Source organism: Procambarus clarkii, chromosome 86 (genome assembly GCF_040958095.1).
Source record: "Procambarus clarkii isolate CNS0578487 chromosome 86, FALCON_Pclarkii_2.0, whole genome shotgun sequence".
Lineage (NCBI taxonomy): Eukaryota > Metazoa > Arthropoda > Malacostraca > Decapoda > Cambaridae > Procambarus > Procambarus clarkii.
Window position 1 is genome coordinate 3,923,934 of NC_091235.1, and position 23,780 is coordinate 3,947,713.

The following is a 23,780-nucleotide window of genomic DNA, read 5'->3' on the forward strand; positions in this document are numbered from 1 at the left end:
CATGGGGTCCACCACCACCCACAGGCTGGTCATGGGGTCCACCACCACCCACAGAGTGGCCATGGGGTCCACCACCACCCACAGGCTGGTCATGGGGTCCACCACCACCCACAGAGTGGCCATGGGGTCCACCACCACCCACAGGCTGGCCATGGGGTCCACCACCACCCACAGGCTGGTCATGGGGTCCACTACCACCCACAGGCTGGTCATGGGGTCCACCACCACCCACAGGCTGGCCATGGGGTCCACCACCACCCACAGGCTGGCCATGGGGTCCACCACCACCCACAGGCTGGTCATGGGGTCCACCACCACCCACAGGCTGGCCATGGGGTCCACCACCACCCACAGAGTGGTCATGGGGTCCACCACCACCCACAGGCTGGTCATGGGGTCCACCACCACCCACAGGCTGGTCATGGGGTCCACCACCACCCACAGGCTGGCCATGGGGTCCACCACCACCCACAGAGTGGTCATGGGGTCCACCACCACCCACAGAGTGGTCATGGGGTCCACCACCACCCACAGGCTGGTCATGGGGTCCACCACCACCCACAGGCTGGCCATGGGGTCCACCACCACCCACAGAGTGGTCATGGGGTCCACCACCACCCACAGAGTGGTCATGGGGTCCACCACCACCCACAGGCTGGTCATTGGGTCCACCACCACCCACAGGCTGGCCATGGGGTCCACCACCACCCACAGAGTGGTCATGGGGTCCACCACCACCCACAGGCTGGTCATGGGGTCCACCACCACTCACAGGCTGGCCATGGGGTCCACTACCACCCACAGGCTGGTCATGGGGTCCACCACCACCCACAGGCTGGTCATGGGGTCCACCACCACCCACAGGCTGGCCATGGGGTCCACCACCACCCACAGAGTGGTCATGGGGTCCACCACCACCCACAGAGTGGCCATGGGGTCCACCACCACCCACAGGCTGGTCATGGGGTCCACCACCACCCACAGGCTGGCCATGGGGTCCACTACCACCCACAGGCTGGTCATGGGGTCCACCACCACCCACAGGCTGGTCATGGGGTCCACCACCACCCACAGGCTGGTCATGGGGTCCACCACCACCCACAGGCTGGTCATGGGGTCCACTACCACCCACAGGCTGGTCATGGGGTCCACTACCACCCACAGGCTGGCCATGGGGTCCACCACCACCCACAGGCTGGTCATGGGGTCCACCACCACCCACAGGCTGGTCATGGGGTCCACCACCACCCACAGAGTGGTCATGGGGTCCACTACCACCCACAGGCTGGTCATGGGGTCCACCACCACCACCACACAGGCCTTTTCAGGGGTCCACCACCCCCCAGGCTGGTCATGGGGTCCACCACCACCCACAGGCTGGTCATGGGGTCCACCACCACCCACAGGCTGGTCATGGGGTCCACCACCACCCACAGGCTGGTCATGGGGTCCACCACCACCCACAGGCTGGTCATGGGGTCCACCACCACCCACAGGCTGGTCATGGGGTCCACCACCACCCACAGAGTGGTCATGGGGTCCACCACCACCCACAGAGTGGCCATGGGGTCCACCACCACCCACAGGCTGGTCATGGGGTCCACCACCACCCACAGGCTGGTCATGGGGTCCACCACCACCCACAGGCTGGTCATGGGGTCCACCACCACCCACAGGCTGGTCATGGGGTCCACCACCACCCACAGGCTGGTCATGGGGTCCACCACCACCCACAGGCTGGTCATGGGGGTGCATAATAAGTGCAGTATTGCGCATGATAACGGCCTTAGTCGTACCTGGAGGCAGCAAGCTCTCCCGCTGAGGTCAGCGACCACGTCTCTGATTACTTCACAAGAGCAAGCACGATGCTGGAGATCGTGTGGGAGGCCCCCCCCCCCCTGGCTCAGGCGACGGCCGCCAGGGGGGGCCACCACCTCAGCTCCTGGTGGTGGTGGTGCAGGGCCTCCATAACCTCGGGCACCGTCTGCCACTCCTGCGGCAAGAGGCATTTTGAGGCTATATCTCAGCATTGTGTAAACTATGTGTAAGTGGATAGGATAAATATGGAGCGAACGTCCATGGACTGTTTGGGGCCCACAACGTGACTCACAGGGAGAGCTTCGCTTGCTGTTCCAATTATGACGAGAGTGTGTGTGTGGGGGGGGGAGAGGCTGGCTCTGAGCTCCGTGGCTGTCAAGCGTGACACACACACACACACACACACACACACACACACACACACACACACACACACACACACACACACACACACACACACACACACACACACACAATAAGACCAATCCTGGAGTATGCAGCTCCAGCCTGGAGTCCATACCTAGTTAAACACAAGACAAAGTTAGAGAAGATTCAGCGGTATGCCACCAGGCTCGTCCCGGAACTGAGAGGATTGAGCTACGAGGAAAGGCTAAAGGAGCTGAACCTCACATCCCTGGAAAACAGAAGAGTAAGGGGAGACATGATAACCACCTACAAAATTCTCAGGGGAATTGACAGGGTGGACAAAGACAAACTCTTCAGCACGGGTGGGACACGAACAAGGGGACACAGGTGGAAACTTAGTACCCAGATGAGCCACAGAGACGTTAGAAAGAATTTTTTCAGTGTCAGAGTAGTTAATAAATGGAATGCACTAGGAAGTGATGTGGTGGAGGCTGACTCCATACACAGTTTCAAATGTAGGTATGATAGAGCCCAGTAGGCTCAGGAATCTGTACACCAGTTGATTGACAGTTGAGAGGCGGGACCAAAGAGCCAAAGCTCAACCCCCGCAAGCACAATTAGGTGAGCACAATTAGGTGAGTACACACACACACACACACACACTCACTCACTCACTCACTCACTCACTCACTCTGAAGTGAATAAGAAATTCCAGGAGGTCTTCACAGGGAGGGAGCAAGGAGAAGTTCCAGAGATAAGAGAGGGAATAGTTAACCAGGCACCACTAGAGAAGTTTGGGATTACCAGTGGGGATGTAAGGAAGCTTTTGCTAGAGTTGGATGTGACAAAGGCTATAGGCCCGGATGGACTTTCATCCATGGATACTAAAGGAAGTAGCAGAAGCACTGTGTCTGCCACTCTCCATAGTGTATAGCAAATCACTGATAATAGGTGAACTGCCAAAAATTTGGAAGACGGCTAATGTAGTCCCAATATAAAGGATAGACAGGAGGCACTGAAGTACAAGCCAGTGTCCCTAACTTGCATACCATGCAAGTTGACTGGAGAAGATTGTGCAAAAAAAGCTAGTGGAACATCTGGAGCAAAGGAACTTTGTAACACAACATCAGCATGGGTTCTGGGATGGCAAGTCCTGCCTCACAGGATTAATTAATTTTGATGACCAGGCAACAAAAATTAGGCAAGGAAAGAAAGGGCTGGGCAGACTACATATTTTTGGATTGCCAGAAAGCCTTTGATACAGTACCACACCAGAGACTGGTGCATAAACTGAAGATGCAGGCTGGAGTGAAAGGGAAAGTATTCCATTGGATAAGGGAGTACCTAAGCAACAGACGACAGTGAGTCACTGTGAGGGGTGAGGTCTCTGAGTGGCGAGACGTCACCAGTGGAGTCCCGCAGGGTTCTGTCCTTGGACCTATACTGTTTTTGATATATGTAAATGATCTCCCAGAGGGTATAGAACCGTTCCTCTCATTGTTTGCTGATGATGTAAAAATTATGAGGAGGATTAAGACAGAGGAAGATAGTATAAGGCTACAAGATGACCTAGACAAACTGAAGGAATGCTCCAACAAATGGCTACTAAAGTTCAACCCAAGTAAATGTAAGGTAATGAAACTAGGCGGAGGAAACAGGAGACCAGACACAGGATACAGAATGGGAGATGAAGTCCTTCATGAAACGAACAGAGAGAAAGATCTAGGAGTTGACATCAAACCAAACCGTTCTCCTGAAGTCCACATAAAAAGAATAACATCGGCGGCGTATTCGAGGCTGGCTAACATCAGAACTGCCTTCGGAAACTGTGGTCATGTATAGTTACGGCGTAATTTCTGGGTTAAATCATCGTCTGTCGTATCTCATCCACAGTGCACAAGGCTGCCAACAAGCTAGAATATAATTTCCAACAAAGATTATGTTAGAAAAATTTAATCGCTCAAGTTATGTGGTTTAACTGTGGAGACGGCTACCCTTTAGGGCTGGTGCCCATACCTCATAACCAAGACTAATCTTGGTCATATTTGACCACCCAATCTTAAGTACTACATCCCGAGGGTTGAGGAGGTCGAGGTAAGACCCGAAGATATCTTCGGTAAGACCCGAAGTTATCTCGTAATTTTGTGAGACCTCTGAGGACTGTGGTAGCGTGTTGCTCCTCTTGGTCAGCAAGATGGCTTCCTCTTAGCCTCCTCACCATTGTCTTCATACTCGCTTAATTATTTATTTAGTTCCGGTCGTTGTCAATCCTCCTTTGTTCGTTGTCGTTGACTCTCGTAGTGCCCTCATGGCTCTCGGGGCCTTTAATCCGCTCCATCCGGTGGTTGTCCAGATTCAACATTGGCTGTTTCTTATTTCCAGTAAATTTAAGTCAGTAGAGTTTAGCTGGGTTCCCAGCCATATTGGTGTGTCTTTAAATGAGCGTGCGGATGCTGCCGCCAGGGAAGCTGTCCGCTCCTGTCCCATCTCCCGTAAAGGTATTCCTTATTCCGACTTTTACCCAGTTATTCATTCCTCCATCCTTACCCGTTGGCAGGTTTGTTGGTCTTCTGTTACTGGTAACAAACTGCGTACTCCTAAGAGTAGTGTGTCCTCGTGGCCGTCCTCCTACCACCGTATCCGGCGATGGGAAACGGCCCTGGCGAGGTTGCGTATTGACCATACTAGCTTAACTCGCGGGCACTTAATGGAGCGCCGCCCTGCTCCGTATTATCCAAACTGCGTTGTGCCTCTTACAGTCGTGCATATCCTTGTTGAATGTCCTGACTTCCAGGACGAGCGTGTCTTGCTTCCCGACCGTTCCCCGCGGTCACTTCTCTCTCGATAGAATTCTTGGTGAATCGGATACTTTTGATATGGTTCGCCTTATGCGATTATCTTCTCGTATTGGCATCCTTGGTGATATTTAGCGCCCCTCTGATTATCCCGCACATTTGATGGTGCTACATCCTGATCAACCAGGCTGTGATTCGTACGTCAGGCTGCGAGCAGCCGCGTGCAACAGCCTGGTTGACCAGTCCAGCAGCCAGGAGGCCTGCTGGACTGGTAACCAAGGTAACCCAGAGAAAATGACCTTCTCAGAGAAAGTGTAGAATAGAACCAGTGAAGAGGCACAGTATTTCTAAGAGACCTTCTGAGAATGAAAATGGCCGTCTCAAAGAAAGTGCAGAATATAACCAGTGATTTGAGGCACAATCAGAGAACACTGTATAAACATCAGAGGTCCGTGGTTGTTCAACATCCTCCCAGCGAGTATAGAAAATATTGCCGGAACAACCGTGGACATCTTCAAGAGAAAACTAGATAGTTTTGCAAAGAAGTGCCGGACCAACCAGGCTGTGGTGGACGTGTGCACTTGCGGCCACCACTGGCCGCTCCAAGCAACAGCCTGGTGGACTTGCTTGATGGGGTTCTGGGAGTTCTTCTACTCCCCAAGCCCGGCCCGAGGCCAGGCTTGACTTGTGAGAGTTTGGTCCACCAGGCTGTTGCTTGGAGCGGCCCGCAGGCCCACATACCCACCACAGCCCGGTTGGTCCAGCACTCCTTGAAGAAAACTATCTAGTTTTTTCTTGAAGATGTCCACGGTTGTTACGGCAATATTTCTTATGCTCACTGGGAGGACGTTGAACAACCGCGGACCTCTGAGGTTTATACAGTGTTCTCTGATTGTGCCTATGGTACCCCTGCTCTTCACTGGTTCTATTCTACATTTTCTTCCATATCGTTCACTCCAGTATGTTGTTATTTTACTGTGTAGATTTGGGACCTGGCCCTCCAGTATTTTCCATGTATATATTATTTGATATCTCTCTCGTCTCCTTTCTAGTGAGTACATTTGGAGAGCTTTGAGACGATCCCAATAATTTAGGTCTAATTTAGGGCGCGTGGCAACTGGGGGGACAGCGCTTCGGATTCGTAGTCCTTAGGTTCCGGGTTCGATCCCCGGTGGAGGCGGAGACAAATGGGCAAAATGTTTCTTTTACCCTGATGCTCCTGTTACCTAGCAGTAAATAGGTACCTGAGAGTTAGACAGCCGCTACGGGCTGCTTCCTGGGGGTGGAGGCCTGGTCGAGGACCGGGCCGCGGGGACACCAAGCCCCGAAATCATCTCAAGATAACCAAGATAGATGCTTTATCGCGTCTATGTATGACATATATGTTCTCTGTATTCCTTTTATTTCAGCAATCTCTCCTGCTCTGAAGGGGGAAGTGAGTACTGAGCAGTACTCAAGACGGGACAACACAAGTGACTTGAAGAGTACAACCATTGTGATGGGATCCCTGGATTTGAAAGTTCTCGTAATCCATCCTATCATTTTTCTGGCTGTCGCAATATTTGCTTGGTTATGCTCGCTAAACGTTAGGTCGTCAGACATCATTATTCCCAAATCCTTTACATGCTGTTTTCCTACTATGGGCGCATTTGATTGTGTTTTGTACCCTGTATTATGTTTAAGGTTCTCATTTTTACCGTACCTGAGTACCTGGAATTTATCACTTTTAAACATCATGTTATTTTCTGCTGCCGAGTCGAAAACTTTATTAATATCTGCTTGTAGTTTTTCAGTGTCTTCAGCAGAGGTAATTTTCATGCTGATTTTTGTGTCATCTGCAAAGGACGATACGAATCTGTGACTTGTATTTTTGTCTATATCTGATATGAAAATAATGAAAAGCATTTGGATCAAACTCTCACAAGTCAAGTCTGGCCTCGGGCCGGGCTTGGGGAGTAGTAGAACTCCCAGAACCCCATCCAGGTACAATCCAGGTTCTCGCAAGGTGCTTATTAGTAGTCACATCAACACAAGAAACGTGAAATCTAGTTTGACCTATACTGTAATACCTGTTTACACGTGTTGCAGTGGTCACAGGCTCGTATGTGTGCTTTCTAAACGAGAAGTTGAAGTGGATTCCATGCAGGAGCTGCGTACTCCAGCCCCGGCCTCTCACAGCTGTGGCACCGTGTGTGTGTGTGTGTGTGGGGGGGGGAGAGAGTATGGCACCGTGTGTGTGTGGGGGGGGGGGAGAGTATGGCACCGTGTGTGTGTGGGGGGGGGGAGAGTATGGCACCGTGTGTGTGTGTGGGGGGGGAGAGTATGGCACCGTGTGTGTGTGGGGGGGGGGGGGAGAGTATGGCACCGTGTGTGTGTGTGGGGGGGGGAGAGTATGGCACCGTGTGTGTGTGTGTGGGGGGGGGGGAAGAGTATACCAGGGGGCCTGACAGCTGAGTGGACAGCGCTCGGGATTCGTAGTCCTAAGGTTTTGGGTTCGATGCCCGGTGTAGGCGGAAACAAATGGGCAGAGTTTCTTTCACGGTGATGCCTCTGTTCCCCTAGCAGTAAATAGGTACCTGGGAGTTAGTCAGCTGCTACGGGCTGCTTCCTGGCGATGTGTAACAAAAAGAAGGCCTGGTTGAGGACCATGCCGCGGGGACGCTAAGCCCCGAAATCATCTCAAGATAACCAGACTACAGAGTGCCCCCCCCCCTGGCCTGGGGAGGTTGGGACAGTTTAGAGAGGTTGACAACACTGGAGGAGTGGCTGCCCCTGTGCCAGCCCCGTGGCGCCACACACTATTGCCCCGCTGGCGCCCACCACCATTACCATGCCTGTCACGACCTGTTCTGTCTTGTTAAACTGTTGTTGCGAGCAACTGGTATACGGTGTGAGTGACAGGGTGATGGATGATAGTGTTGGTGGTGTTGGTGGTGGTGACGGTGTTGGTGGTGCAGGTGTGGGGTAATACAGCGCATCACACACACTTGCACCAGAAGCGTGCTCGGCTTGTAAGAGGAGTTCTATAATTAAGAGTTTCGTTTGGCAGCTGTTGCAACCATTATTAAGTCATCAACTTTATAAATGATGTTATTTGTGCCGATGTTGACCACTTCGCCCCCCCCCCTACACCCCCCCACACACGCACCCCACCACATATGTCACGTCTGCGACATATGTGAGGCTGGCTAATATCAGAACAGCGTTCAGGAACCTGTGTAAGGAATCATTCAGAACCTTGTACACCACATATGTAAGACCAATCCTGGAGTATGCGGCCCCAGCATGTAGCCCGTACCCTGTCAAGCACAAGACGAAGCTGGAAAAAAGTTCAGATATGCCACTAGGCGAGTCCCAGAACTAAGAGGACTGAGTTACGAGGAAAGGCTGCCGGAAATGCACCTTACGACACTGAAAGACAGAAGAGTGAGGGGGAGACATGATCACTACCTACAAAATCCTCAGGGGAATTGACAGGGTAGACAAGGATAAACTATTCAACACTGGTGGTAACCCCGGCCTGGCCGGTGTTACTTATCAGTCACCCCCCACTCTCCCTCACCCCCCCACTCTCCCTCACTCCCCCACTCTCCCTCACTCCCCCACTCTCTCTCACCCCCCCACTCTCCCTCACCCCCCCACTCTCCCCCCCCCACTCTCCCTCACCCCCCCCACTCTCCCTCACCCCCCACTCTCCCTCACCCCCCCCCCACTCTCCCTCACCCCCCCCACTCTCCCTCACCCCCCACTCTCCCTCACCCCCCACTCTCCCTCACCCCCCCCCACTCTCCCTCACCCCCCCACTCTCCCTCACCCCCCACTCTCCCTCACCCCCCACTCTCCCTCACCCCCCACTCTCCCTCACCCCCCACTCTCCCTCACCCCCCACTCTCCCTCACCCCCCCCACTCTCCCTCACCCCCCCACTCTCCCTCACCCCCCACTCTCCCTCACCCCCCCACTCTCCCTCACCCCCCCCACTCTCCCTCACCCCCCCACTCTCCCTCACCCCCCACTCTCCCTCACCCCCCCACTCTCCCTCACCCCCCCACTCTCCCTCACCCCCCCACTCTCCCTCACCCCCCCCACTCTCCCTCACCCCTCCCACTCTCCCTCACCCCTCCCACTCTCCCTCACCCCCCCCCACTCTCCCTCACCCCCCCCCCACTCTCCCTCACCCCCCACTCTCCCTCACCCCCCACTCTCCCTCACCCCCCACTCTCCCTCACCCCCCACTCTCACCCCCCTCACCTCGAGGCCTACGAGGGGCCTCGTAGCCTGGTGGATAGCGCGCAGGACTCGTAATTCTGTGGCGCGGGTTCGATTCCCGCACGAGGCAGAAACAAATGGGCAAAGTTTCTTTCACCCTAAGTGCCCCTGTTACCTAGCAGTAAATAGGTACCTGGGAGTTAGTCAGCTGTCACGGGCTGCTTCCTGGGGTGTGTGTGGTGTGGAAAAAAAAAGTAGTTAGTAAACAGTTGATTGACAGTTGAGAGGCGGGCCGAAAGAACAAAGCTCAACCCCCGCAAAAACACAACACAACTAGTAACCCCCCCCCCCCCCCACTCTCTCACTCCCCACTCTCCTTCACCCCCCCACTCTCCTTCACCCCCCCACTCTCCCTCACCCCCCCCCAACTCCCTCACCCCCCACTCTCTCTCCCCCCCCCCCACTCTCTCACCCCTCACTCTCCCTATATTTCTCTAGGCATTTATTTAGCATTGCATTCTCCTATTCCCAATTTATTTCTGTGAGGTCTTGGGGTTATTAGTTCACAGCGAATCTGTTTTATCAGAAATATAATTAGCAGAATTCTCCTTGTATTTGAGACTGGCTGCATAGGTCTATTACCCATGCTTGTCTGAATTTCGATTAGGCTGTGATCTGAGTAACAGATATTTGTAATCATTGTTTTCAAACCATTTCATTATTATTAAAATAAGGTGTTGCGTGTTTTCTTTGTGAAGGTCAAAATACTAAGCTGTATTACAAGGACATTCAGTGTAAGACCACTGTGATTTGTATTGGATTTATGAGATGTAGAAAAAACTGTAACATGCTAGAGCTAATGTTTGTATCATTTAGGCACCATAATTGACGGTAACTTTTATTAAAATATGTTCTTGCTGCTGGGAAAATAAACTGATTTGTGTTTCCTTGTGTTTCAGCCCCCAGGCGCCGGCAAGACCTACCTGGTGAAGCAGATGAGCAATGTGTGCGAGATGCCTCTGTACGGCGTCCACACCAACCAGGTCCGCGGAGCACCAGCGGTTAGGAAGCTGTTTGAGCAAGCCAGAGACAACTACCCGTCACTAGTCTTTATGGACGATGTTGACTCCATCTTTTCCAACCACGATGAAGATCCCGCATGCTCGGCCTTAATCCAGTCCATTCGCGACGAGCTCTTCGTACAGCTGGGGCCTCGCAAGCTCAAAATTGTCGACCCGAAATCGGCGAAGAATCCGACGGAGAGCTCGAGTGACAGCGAGAGCGGAGGCGATGGTCGAGGCGGGATGAAGAGTGTAGGCGGGTCCATTGGTAGTCGAACCTCGACGCTCTCCAGACCTCGTCCCTCGGCGCCGCCTGACGAAGATGACGACGTTGTGGACGAGGAGGACTCCCAGTACCCTGATAACAATGGCATCATCGTCGTGGCCGCCACCAGCACCCCCTGGCTCCTCTACAAGGTCCGCACACTTCTCCCTCTTGTGCTCACATGGACTTAAATCATCAATACAAAAATAACCACTTTATTTACTAACTTTATTAGACATCAATTTCCTACAGCAAAAATCATTCCTAGTGTTTGGACCTGATTCTGACATTCATTGATTGCTTCAGAAATATTAACAATACTATTTAGCTGAGATTGGTATCATCTTTCTAGACCTACAATAATTCTCATCTAGACCTGGAGTAATTCTCATTTATCTGGACCTACAATAAATTTTCATCTATCTAGACCTACAGTAATTCTCATCTATTTAGACCTACAGTAATTCTCATCTATTTAGACCTACAGTAAATCTCATCTATTTAGACCTACAGTAATTCTCATCTATTTAGACCTACAGTAGTTCTCATCTATCTAGACCTACAGTAATTCTCATCTATCTAGACCTACAGTAATTCTCATCTATCTAGACCTACAGTAGTTCTCATCTATCTAGACCTACAGTAATTCTCATCTATCTAAACCTACAGTAATTCTCATCTATCTAGACCTACAGTAATTCTCATCTATCTAGACCTACAGTAATTCTCATCTATCTAGAACCTACAGTAATTCTCATCTATCTAGACCTACAGTAATTCTCATCTATTTAGACCTACAGTAATTCTCATCTATTCTAGACCTACAGTAATTCTCATCTATCTAGACCTACAGTAATTCTCATCTATCTAGACCTACAGTAATTCTCATCTATCTAGACCTACAGTAATTTTCATTTATAAGCACCTGTAGTTTTCATCTATATTGACCTACCGTAATTCTCATCTGTCTAGAGACCTACTAGAATTCTCATATATTAGACCCACTGTAATTCTAATTATCTAGATCTAATGTAATGCTCTTCTGTCTGTACTTCTGTAACTCCTCTCTATCTAGTCCTGTAATTCCCAACCTTCTTGACCGTATTTCTTCTATTAAGACGGTAATTCTTCTATTTAAACCTAATGTAATTCTCAGCTATTTAGGTCTACTGTAAGTTTTAGCTATGTAGACCTACTGTATTTCTCAGCTATCTAGAGAGTCTAGAGTGACCTACTGGAATTCTCATCTGTTCTAGACCTCTGTCAATTCACATGTATCTAGACCCGCCGTAATGCCCATCTATCGATACATTATGTAATCCCATCTATCTGTACCTACTGTAATTCTGACCTACTTTAATTAATCGGCCAAGATTGGTGTGTATTCCTTTGTTGTGTGTCTTGTCAAGATATTTGTATAATGTCTAAATTCAACCCATCCTCCTGTTTAGACAGTACCTATTGTGACAGTCGTCAATAGTCACGAATTCGTACGTTCTTAGCTTTTAGATAGTAGTATCCTGACTAGTAAGGAATTCTTTTAAAATAAATGAAGCTAAAAAACAAATATTCCTAGGCCTAGTATAGTACACATATGTACTATATTAGGCCTCAGATATCGTGTATTAGGCCTAGAAAGGTTAGGTTAGTTTAGTTTGTCAAAGCAACACAAGTAAAAAATAGTTTTCCGGTTTGTCCAACTCAATAGTTCAGATTTCTACTTTCTAAATTCATTGTACATCGGTATATATACTGTGGTCCTCATCGTTACTGTAAGTACTATCAACACAGGAGGCTGGGCTGTTATAGTGGTATCTAGTTGTGATGAAGGTACGCCTAAATTATCTTAAAGACTGAAAACATCTTTCAATGTTATGGTAAACTTTCTGCAGTGTTTGATTTATGTCTTATTAATTACTTGTTTTAATTAATTTACAGTTATTAGTTTTTAGATTAAGAAGCTATTAATGTTGGCAGCTATTCATTCTTCATTTAGTTAGTATTTTGCACAATAGTTAACTAGTATAGAGTTAACTTATGAATTCCCTAAGAAGTTGCTTAATACACTGTGAAGCGGTAGAGGTTAACAATAAACATATAAGGTTGAAACAAGTGACTAACGCGGGAGGATATGAGGATGTGTACTTACCTAGTTACGTTGTAGCACGGGCTCACCATAGCCCGTGCTACATGGACACTTCGTTCTGAGTAGCTAAATCTAAAACAACAACAACCACCTAGTTGTGCTTGCGAGGGTTGAGCTCTGGCTCTTTGGTCCCGCCTCTCAACTGTCAATCAACTAATGTACAGGTTCCTGAGCCTACTGGGCTCTATCATATCTACACATATCATACTGTGTGTGTGTGTGTGTGTGCCGGCAGGACCACGAGCTGTTGAGCAGGTTCCGAGGGGTGTACCTGGTGGGGCTGCCAGACAAGGGCACCCGCTACAACCTCCTCAATGTCCCTCTTCCACGACGTCCACCACAACCTCTCCGAGAAGGACATCATGGTCGTCGCTGACAAGACAGAGGGGTACGTTATATATTAATTAGTATGTTTTGGTAGCTGTCTTTCTTTGAAAACATATTTCGTTGAAAACAATAGAAAGTGTTAGATTTATGATTCTGGCACGAATCTTCTCGACATTCCTTATGTTTTTCTTCACTGAAGCACGAAGTTGGAAAATTAACTCTCCAAAGTGCATTTGAAGTTCTCATATATATATATATATATATATATATATATATATATATATATATATATATATATATATATATATATATACATATATACATACACACACACACACACACACACACACACACACACACACACACACACACACACACACACACACACACCAACCCGTTCTCGCAAATTTAATAAGTCAATATTGACTTATTAGTTGTGTACATAGGTGACATACTAAACATAACAGTTTCCCTTGAAAAGCTTCATAGAAAACACCGACCTTACCTAACCTACTTAGTATGTTAAAATAAGCATCTTATAGCTTCGTAATTACAATTGTTACTTAACCTATTATAGGTATAGGTTAGGTAATAATTGTAATTACGAAGCAATAAGATGCTTATCTTAACATACTAAGTAGGTTAGGTAAGGTCGGTGTTTTCTATGAAGCTTTTCAAGGGAAACTATTATGTTTAGTATGTCACCTATGCACGCAACTAATAAGTCAATATCGACTTATTAAATTTGCGAGAACGGGTTGCAACCACACACACTTCAGCTTTTACTCTTGTTTATGTTGTATCTGAGTGTGTGGGAGTGTGTGTACCGTGTGCTGGGAGAGCACACTCCCATAGTGTGTGCTCACCGACAGTGTGACCATGGTGGTGTTGCGCACACAATGCCTGCAAAAGGAATTACTGGCAAAGTAAGATGATTCTTCAACTACCTAACGAACAGAACGCAGAGTGTAATAGTCCAGTTGCACTAACGTCCCACATAATAAAAGTACTATATTTGAGAGAGTGATCAGGAGTCGGGTCACTAGTTTTATGGAAACCAATGACCACCATCTAGGCCAACATGGATTTAGAGCATGAAGATCATGCCTCTCACAGCTACTTGACCACCACAATAAAATCACTGAGGCATTAGAAGAAAAACAATGCAACAATGCAGATGTGGTATACACGGACTTCGCAAAGACATTCGATAAACGTGAGTGATAGCACACAAAATGAGGTCAATGGGAATAACTGGTAAAGTAGGATGCTAGATACTCGGTTTTCTATCGAACAGAACACAAAGAGTAACAGTCATTCATATAAAATCGAGTTCAAGCACAGTTAAAAGCTCTGTACTTCAAGATATAGGTACAAGGTCAAGGTACCTTTTCCTTATTCTCATATCAGATATAGACTCAAATACAAGGCACAGCTTCGTATTATCCTTTGCAGATGACATAAAAATCAGCATGAAAATTACCTCTGCTGATGACATTATTAATATCTGCTTGAAGTTTTTCAAAGTTTTCGACTGGTCAGCGGAAAATAACATGATGTTTAACAGTGAAAAATTCCAGGTACTCAGGTACGGCAAAAATGAGGACCTTAAACATAATACAGAGTACAAAACACAGTCAAATTTGCCCGTAGTACGAAAGCAACATTTCAAGGATTTGGGAATAATGATGTCCAACGACCTAACATTTAGGGAGCAAAACCAAGCAAATATTCCATCAGCCAGAAAAATGATAGGATGGATTACGAGAACTTTCAGATCCAGGGATCCCATCACAATGGTTGTACTCTTCAAATCACTTGTACTGTCCCGTCTTGAGTCCTGCGAGTACTCACTTCCCCCTTCAAAGCAGGAGAAATTGCTTAAATGGAGGGAATACAGAGAACATATACGGCATATATAGATGCGATAAAGCACCAAAATTATTGCGATCGTCTCTAAGCTCTCCAAATGTTCTCATTAGAAAGGAGACGAGAGAGATGTCAAATAATATATACACGTGGATAATACTGGAGGGCCAGGTCCTAAATCTACACAGTAAAATAACAACGTACTGTAGTGAACGATATGGAAGAAAATGCAGAATAGAACCAGTGAAGAGCAGAGGTGCCATAGGTACAATCAGAGAACACTGTATAAACATCAGAGGTCACGTGGTTGTTCAACGTCCTGAACATGTGGGCCTGCGGGCCGTTCCAAGCAACAGCCTGGTGGACCAAACTCTCACAAGATAAGCCTGACCTCAGACCGGGCATGGGGAGTAGAAGAACTCCCAGAACCCCATCAAGCAGGTAAGTCAACACTGAAAAATCCCGATCATCTACTGTGAAAGCTCAATCCCCCCCCCCCCCACACAAGGTACCGTACTTGCTCCGGTACTTTGTCTCATCCTAATATCAGACACAGACAAGGATACAAACTACAGCACTGTATCATCATTAGTACATGACACACCAGTATTCTCATGCCAGTAGACAATATAGAGGACACGACAAGCCTCCAATCAGATGTTAATCGGGTCTTTCAATGGGCCTCAGATGATAATATGATATAATGAAAAAAGTTCCAGCTCCTGCGCTATGGAGAAAAATTAAATGTAAAAGCGGAACCCATATATAAATCGGAATCAAATTACATTATAGAACGAAAAACAATGTAAAGGACGTAGGAGTAATCATGTGGGAAGACCTTACCTTTACAGAACACCATAAAGTAGCTGTGACGACTGCAGGGAAAATGACAGGTTGGATAACAAGGACCTTCCAAACAAGGGATGACATACCAATGATGATACTTTTCAAGACACTAGTGCTCTCTAGGGTGGAATATTGTTGCACTCTAACAGCCGCAGAAATTGTTGACCTGGAAACCGTGCAAAGATCCTTTACTAAAGAATCCTCTCTAAAAGTCATTATAATTATTGGGACCGATTAAAAGTTCTAAATCTGTATTCTCTAGAGCGCAGGCGGGAGAGATACATAATAATTTACATGTGGAAAATAGTAGAGGAGCTGGTCCCAAACCTGCACACAGAAATAACACCACATGAGACCAGGAGGCATGGCAGGATGTGCAGAATACCCCCGTTGAAGAGCAGAGGTGCAACAGGTACTCTGAGAGAGAACTCTATCAACATCAGACCCCCGAGACCTCAACCAGGCTGTGATTCGTGCATCAGGCTGCGAGCAGCCGCGTCCAACAGCCTGGCTGACCAGTCCAGCAACGAGGAAGGCCTGATCGAGGACCGGGCCGCGGGGACGTTAAGCCCCGAAATCATCTCAAGATAACCCCTCTCCTAACCTACCAGAGGACCCAGCGCGGCCCCACAGACACTGCCTCTGAGTCAGCCTTGTGTTAGGGGCGCTTCCCTACAGTGACCTCGGGGGCGTGACCTGCCTCGCCCCCTACCCATTGATACCTCCTCACCTGCTAATATCATCTTCGAACATTAACATTTTCATCATACAGTATTCGCATTCCAGTTAATAGTGAAGGATGTTTTTTTTTGCCGTGATGTACAACATAATTATGCAAATATGATAATTATATGGCATGCTGTGGAGGAAAAAAAAAGTTGCCTGTCCTCTAAATCAGTTTGAAAAACATTGTTGAAGATGCGAGTATAAGGAGGTAGTGTGCGTGCCCCTCTTCATACACACCTTAACATCTCTTCTCAATATTGGGCAGCTTTGTTTAGATTTATTATTAAATGGTTTATGAGCACAGGAACTTCGCCAGCAACTGATGTTATTGTTATAAGCAGCCTCGGCGGTGCTTCGGAGCTCACAAACTGCTTCTTCATGAACGTGAGCCTTGATGAATCAGGTCCGAGTCATCACCGGGTCTCCTCAACATTCAGCAACATGCACCCGCCTCACCGAAGGATTAGAGTTAGTTAATTTAAATACAGTAGTTTATTATGGGTTGCGAGACCATGGTGTGTGGAGCTATGGTTACGAAACATGAAGGTGGTGTCCTAAGTGATGACGATGTATTATCGTAAACCAATTATTATTGTATGTAAACCAATGTATTATTGTATGCAAACTAATGTATTATTGTACGTAAACCAATGTATTAGTGTAAACCACGGGTCAGCCTCACCCCTGGCAATTTCAACATCATTCAAACTTGCCTAACCAAATTTTCTTTTGATTTCCAAAAAATATCTAAATTTGTCATTGTATTGATATAATATTGATTGATTATATGGTGAAATAAGTTTAGTATTAAGATACAACGATGCAGAAGTATATTACATTAATGAGAGACATATATTGCAATGAACAATACTTAGTGGAACCTGAATAAGAACGAGGTAATATGATATTTAGCAGAGTTAAAATGATCATTGGGTTTAGCAGAGCTTAAATGATCAATGGGTTTAGCAGAGTTTAAATGATAAGTTGGTTTAGCAGAGTTTAAATGATCTATTGGTTTAGCAAGAGTGATCAACTGGTTTAGCAGTGATCAATTGGTTTAGCAGAGTGATCAGTTGGTTTAGCAGAGTGATCAACTGGTTTAGCAGAGTGATTAACTGGTTTAGCAGTGATCAATTAGTTTAGCAGAGTGATCAGTTGGTTTAGCAGAGTGATTAACTGGTTTAGCAGTGATCAATTGGTTTAGCAGAGTGATCAACTGGTTTAGCAGTGATCAATTGGTTTAGCAGAGTGATTAACTGGTTTAGCAGTGATCAATTGGTTTAGCAGAGTGATCAGTTGGTTTAGCAGTGATTAACTGGTTTAGCAGTGATCAGTTGGTTTAGCAGAGTGATCAACTGGTTTAGCAGTGATCAATTGGTTTAGCAGAGTGATTAACTGGTTTAGCAGTGATCAATTGGTTTAGCAGAGTGATCAGTTGGTTTAGCAGAGTGATCAACTGATTTAGCAGTGATCAATTGGTTTAGCAGAGTGATCAGTTGGTTTAGCAGAGTGATCAACTGATTTAGCAGAGTATTAATTGGTTTAGCAGAGTGATCACCTGGTTTGACAGTGATCAACTAGTTTGACAGTGATCAACTGGTTTAGCAGAGTGATCAACTGGTTTAGCAGAGTGATCAACTGGTTTAACAGAGTGATCAACTGGTTTAGCAGAGTAATCAACTGGTTTAGCAGTGATCAACTGGTTTAACAGACTGATCAATTGGTTTAGCATAGTGATCAGTTGGGGTTAGCAGAGTGATTAGTTGGTTTAGCAGAGTGATCAGTTGGTTTAGCAGAGTGATCAACATGTTTAGCAGAGTGATCAACAGGTTTAGCAGTGATCAACAGGTTTAGCAGAGTAATGATACTACTTGGGGAGAAGAACTCCCAGAACCCCATCAACCAGGTAACCAGGTATCAATCTGATCAACAGGTTGAGCAGAGTAATTAACAGGTTTAGCAGAGTGATCAATTGATTTACACTGTTGGCAGGTTCACACCCGCCGACCTGATGGTGGTGGTGAAGACGCTCACGTACAGGCAGTTCTCCTTCCTGTTGTCCATGGCCTCGGCTCACGCAGGCTCTGTGGGCTCCTCCAGCGACGTGGGCTCCACAGGATCACACACACCACAGTCTTCAGAGTTATCTGAGGTGAGATCACACATGTCACATAGGTGAGATAAGGTGTACTCTCTTCACCTTATTGTCTTCGTAACAGTCCGTCTCGCTGAGCCTTGAGAGCCTCGTCAGCCGACTGACTGCTACTCCGGTGCTGTTATGTAACACACCTCTCTGCAAATAAGTCAGTGTTTAAACATATAGATTTTGTAGGTATAAGCTACAAAGTTAAAAGAGAAACTCTTCAGTGGCTCATCGAGATACCCGCCCCAGTATTTCCAAACTGTAGGTCCCATCATGGCTGTAGTGAGTCACAGACCAGAGTGGGTCCCTTAGTAGAGGCACAGGGGCCCAGTGGATCCCTTAGAGGCACAGGGACCCAGTGGATTCCTTAGTAGAGGCACAGGGAGGTTTGGGGGACACACCACCACCACAGACCACAGTGTGGGCCTCTTAGTAGAGGCACAGAGACCCAGTGGGCCCCTTAGTAGAGGCACAGGGAGGCCTGGGGACACACCACCACCACCACAGAACAGAGTGTGGGCCCCCAGTGGGCCCCTTAGTAGAGGCACAGGGAGGTCTGGGGACACACCACCACCACAGACCAGAGTGTGGGTCCCTTAGTAGAGGCACTATCCATTTAATTATCTTAAATGACTTGACTTGACTAAAAGCATGATGTGCTTCTTCTTAACACCTCCAGGCCAATTGATGGTACTATGAGACATGGTTTTTGCAAAAAAATTAGGAAAGAAAATCTTTCAATAATGGAGTGACACTGTAGAATCACAATTTGGGAGAGACCACATGGCTGGGGTCAGGTTGACTGGGTTTTGACAGGTCCACTTGGCCACCAGATGGAAAAAATCTTCTATTTTAGCAGAGAAATACACTGTACAGCCATTACATGCAGTTTTCAACAATCGCTTATTATTTCTTGTAACATTGGATATTATACAGTATTTCTTTATTTAATATAATTAATGTAGTCAGTCATGTGCTTTCTGAACCCTCGGAACTGAGACTGAATGGATAGCCTGTTGTGTTTGGATAAGTGGTTCCTCATCCTGAAAAGCTGGGGGAAAAAAATTATAATTTTGTTGCAGAAATTTTGTTTGTACTCATCAATATGAGAAGTTCTGATCCGCTTGTTAACTTGAAGATTATACTTGATGGATTATTGCTATTTAGATAGAAAAGGTGGCGGTGGAGGATGAGGATAGAGTTGGGTTGACTATAGTGGAGATTAATCGTGATGAGGTAACCTCAGCAGGCTGTCTTTCACTATGTACTCTAATGTGCCTAATACCATGGCAGAGTTTAAAGCTTCTGAGCCATTCATTAATGCATGAACACTGCTCAAGTGGCACTGTTTACAGTCACTGGGCAATCTAGATCCAATTTTATTGCACATTTTTATTCAGACTGCCTGTCCTACCAGTTATCTGAACAGACCCAAATCAAATAACAAGCATTTTGGAAAAAAAAAGGTGTTCGGTAAGCACAGGGCTGACTGTACTCTAATTTGTGTTATGAGCATGTCGTCACAATTTGTTCAGTAACCTGACGACCAAATCATGGTAACCCAATTTGGCCTCGAAGTTGCCAAGTCAAACACTCAAACTTGAATATATTCAGATTTCTCATTTTGTATATTCCACTAATCCAAATCCCCACTCGGATTAAAAGGCCCACAAATAGTAAAAAAACCAGCGTTGAATGTAATGAAACTCCATTTTCTGGGTGAGTCCCGGAGGCTCCCCGGAGCTATCCCAGGCTGATATGCTAATGTCAGACTTTGGCATCAGTCATGTGTATGGAGTTCTTAGGCCTACCGGGGACCACGGCCAGAACCGGGCCCCCTCAGAGAGGCAAGGGGAGCAATGGCCTATAGAAGCCCCCGTGTAGTTGGAAGCATTCTATGTCTGCCATCGACCGGAACAGGCACCCAGAAAGGTAAGCGCCCCAAAACAAACCCCTATTCTGGTTAAAATTGCTACCTAATACCGAACTAGTGGATAGAACTCCCCAACCGAAAACAAGCAAATTAGTGTGACGTCACACACTGCCGCGCCGCTGTCTGCGCAGCTCCCCCCTCCCCGGGAGGGGGAAGGGGGAGCCCCAGACCCCCCGCGCCGGCTACCCACACCTCAGTTCTTGAGGCTGGATGTCAAAAACGCGAAAAACCGCCGACCGGAGGGAGGGAGGGATGCCGGGGAGCCTCCGGGACTCACCCAGAAAATGGCGTTTCATTACATTCAACGCTGGTTTTCTGGGGGGAGCCCCGTTGGCTCCCCGGAGCTAACTACCCACAGACAGAAAAAGAGGGACTTACCCGGGAGGCGGTCGTCGCTCACCCCTCAACTCGAAGCCGAGACAACTGGCTGCAACCGCCGACCCAAAGCAACACAGGCCCGACGAGGGCCAGGGACATTCACAAGGTAACGAGCAGCCAGGACCCTGTTCGACCGCCAAAATCCCCGCGCCCGAATATCAGACCAAGACATTCCCAAAGACGGCAGCAAGAGCCGCGAACTTACGAACGTCATGGGCACGGGGATAGACCGCAGGCTGGCTAGACCTAATAACCCTGCGGACGACCTGAGAGACCCGAACCCGCGAACAGGGAAGAAGGGAAACCGGATCAACCCACAGCGCGTCCCCGGACACAGAAGCTGTGGCGCGCAAATAACGGCGAAGCGCCGCAACCGGACACAAAACATGATGCACCCCCGGCCTGACCAACCAAGCATCAACCACCCATGGACCCCTCCGGAACGCAGCAGTCTCATTCTTCGCCAGAAAAGAAGGAGACGGCTGCAAACGAACAAAACTATCACCACGACCAAAAGAGCAGAAACCCCTGCGCCGGAGGAGAGCATGAAGCTCCCCTACCCGACCCCCAGAGGCCAAAGTCAACAAGAAAAGTGCCTTGGAAAAACAATCCTGGACCGAAGGGGCCACAACGAAACGAGGAGATGAAAGGAAAGCGAGCACTCTGTCCAAAGACCAGGACGGCTCAGGCGACGCATGAGCAGGCCGGAGGTGAAACAATGCACGAGACAGCTTGCGAAACGGCGCAGACGTAACATCGATACCGAAAGCAAGCTGAAGCGGCTCCGCCAGCGCCGCACGATACGAAGCGACAGTGTTAGGCATAAGATGACGGTCCTGAAACAACCACGAGAGGAAGGACAAGACCACCCGAACAGACAAGGAGCTAACACGACGAAGACGCAAAAAGAAACGGAAGGACCGCCAGGAAACTTCATACTGCCGCCGAGAAGAAGCCCTCAGGTGGGACACCAACAAGGAGGCCACCTGATCACCATAGAGATGATGATAGACTCGAGTCAAAAAAACCATACGCGAAGACTCGAGGAGAAGATCGAACCAGCTACGTGACGTACCGGCCCGATCTGCTGAAAGAGGCGGAGCCGCGGGAAAACCCTCGGGTTTGGACACCGAGCAACCAGCGCCTGAAACCAAGGCTGGGCCGGCCACCAAGGGGCCAGAAGGACAACTCTCCCCTGGTAAGTCTCTAAGCGAGTCAGGACCTGGAGCAACAGCCGAACTGGGGGAAAGAGGTACAGGAACCCCCACCTCGACCAGTCGAGCCGAAAGGCATCGACCCCGACGGCCTCGCAATCGGGGAAGGGCGCCGCATAAACGGGAAGACACCGCGACCACGCCGACGCGAAGAGGTCCACCTCGGGGCGCCCGAACGTCTGGCAAAGCCAACGGAAGGACTCTTCGTCGACCGTCCACTCCGTGGAGAGGGGAACGAAGCGAGACAGGGCGTCGGCCAAGACGTTGGACACGCCCCGTACGTGAACCGCCAGGAGAGCCAAACCCCGGGAACTCAGCAGACGAGTCACCCGAAGCGACCAACCCCAAAGAGACAAGGACCGCATCGAACCCCCGCGGTTCAGGCAATGAACCACCGGAGAGCAGTCCGAATGGAGCCGAATCGTCGATCCGCGGGCCACCCGAATCCTCCCCAGAGCAAACCACACTGCCGCGAACTCCCGCACCGTACTGTGAGCTCGACGGAAGGACGGATCCCAACGCCCCTGGCCGGCCTGGTGAGCACTGGTCACAAAACCCCAGCCGAGAGACGACGCATCCGTGTACACATCGAGCGAGGGCTCGGGTAGGCGCCAAGGCACTGAACCCCGAAAAACCCGAAGAGGAAGCCGGTGACGCAGCAACCGACGCAAGTCCCCCGGGGGTCGAACTCTGCGATCGCGAGAGAGGCGGAATGGGGAACCCCGAAGGAACCAGAACAGCCGTCGAAGCCAAACCCGACCCGGCGGGTAGACCACCATCGCGAAGTTCAGGCTCCCGCACAGCCCCTCGAGCAACCGCCGGGTGACCCGAGGGCCCTCCAGAAACAGACGAAGGCGGGACCGCAGCCGCAGGAGAGACTCCGGAGGGAGAGACAAGGAGGCGGTCCGAGAGTCCCACACGAGACCCAGCCAAGTCCGAACCTGAGAGGGAACCAGATGGGACTTCCTCCAGTTCACCAAGAACCCGAACCCGGCTAGCTGGGAAAGAACCAAATCCCTGGCTAGCAAGCAAGCGGACTGGCTGGGAGCCCAAACCAGCCAGTCGTCGAGGTAGGCCAACACCCGAACACCTAGGAGACGCAAACGAGCCACCACAACCCGTGTAAGGCGTGTGAACACGCGAGGTGCCAGGTTCAACCCGAACGGGAGACAACGAAAGCGGTAACTCAGACGCCCCACTACAAAACCGAGCCAGTCCCTGAACCGCGGATGAATCGGGACATGCCAGTAAGCGTCCCGGAGGTCCAGGGACACCATCCAAGCACCCGGCTCCAAGAGGAGCCGAACCTGAGACAGCGTAGTCATCCGAAAGGAGGGGCAATGAACCCAGGGGTTCAGATGGGACAAGTCCAGAATGAACCGCAGGTCCGCGCAGTCCCGTTTCGGAACCGGAAACAGACGGGAAACCCATCTGAGGGACGACGTCGTTTCGACGACGCCCAAGCGTACCCACTCCAAGACGACTCGACAGAGCGCAGGGGAAGAAGCCTGCCCCGCCAGCCCCGACCCCCCAAAGGGGGGAGGGGCCACCCAATGCCACCGCAGGCCGCGAGACACGACCCGAAAGGCCCACGAATCGTGGGACCAGGCGCGGGCGAACAGCGCAAGCCGCCCCCCCATCGCCCCGTCAAAGGGGCAAACCGCGAAAGGGCCGGCGACCCTTAC

General features: G+C 49.1%; 1 protein-coding gene across 1 annotated transcript in view; it reads left to right on the forward strand.

The window, feature by feature from the left end:
- Positions 1–23,780, forward strand: part of LOC123769120 (uncharacterized) — a 465,721-nt gene that overhangs the window by 410,502 nt on the left and 31,439 nt on the right. Inside the window, 4 exon segments of the mRNA XM_045760073.2 lie at positions 10,147–10,665; positions 12,895–12,975; positions 12,977–13,047; positions 18,420–18,579. Of these exon segments, the coding sequence (XP_045616029.2) occupies positions 10,147–10,665; positions 12,895–12,975; positions 12,977–13,047; positions 18,420–18,579 (831 nt within the window).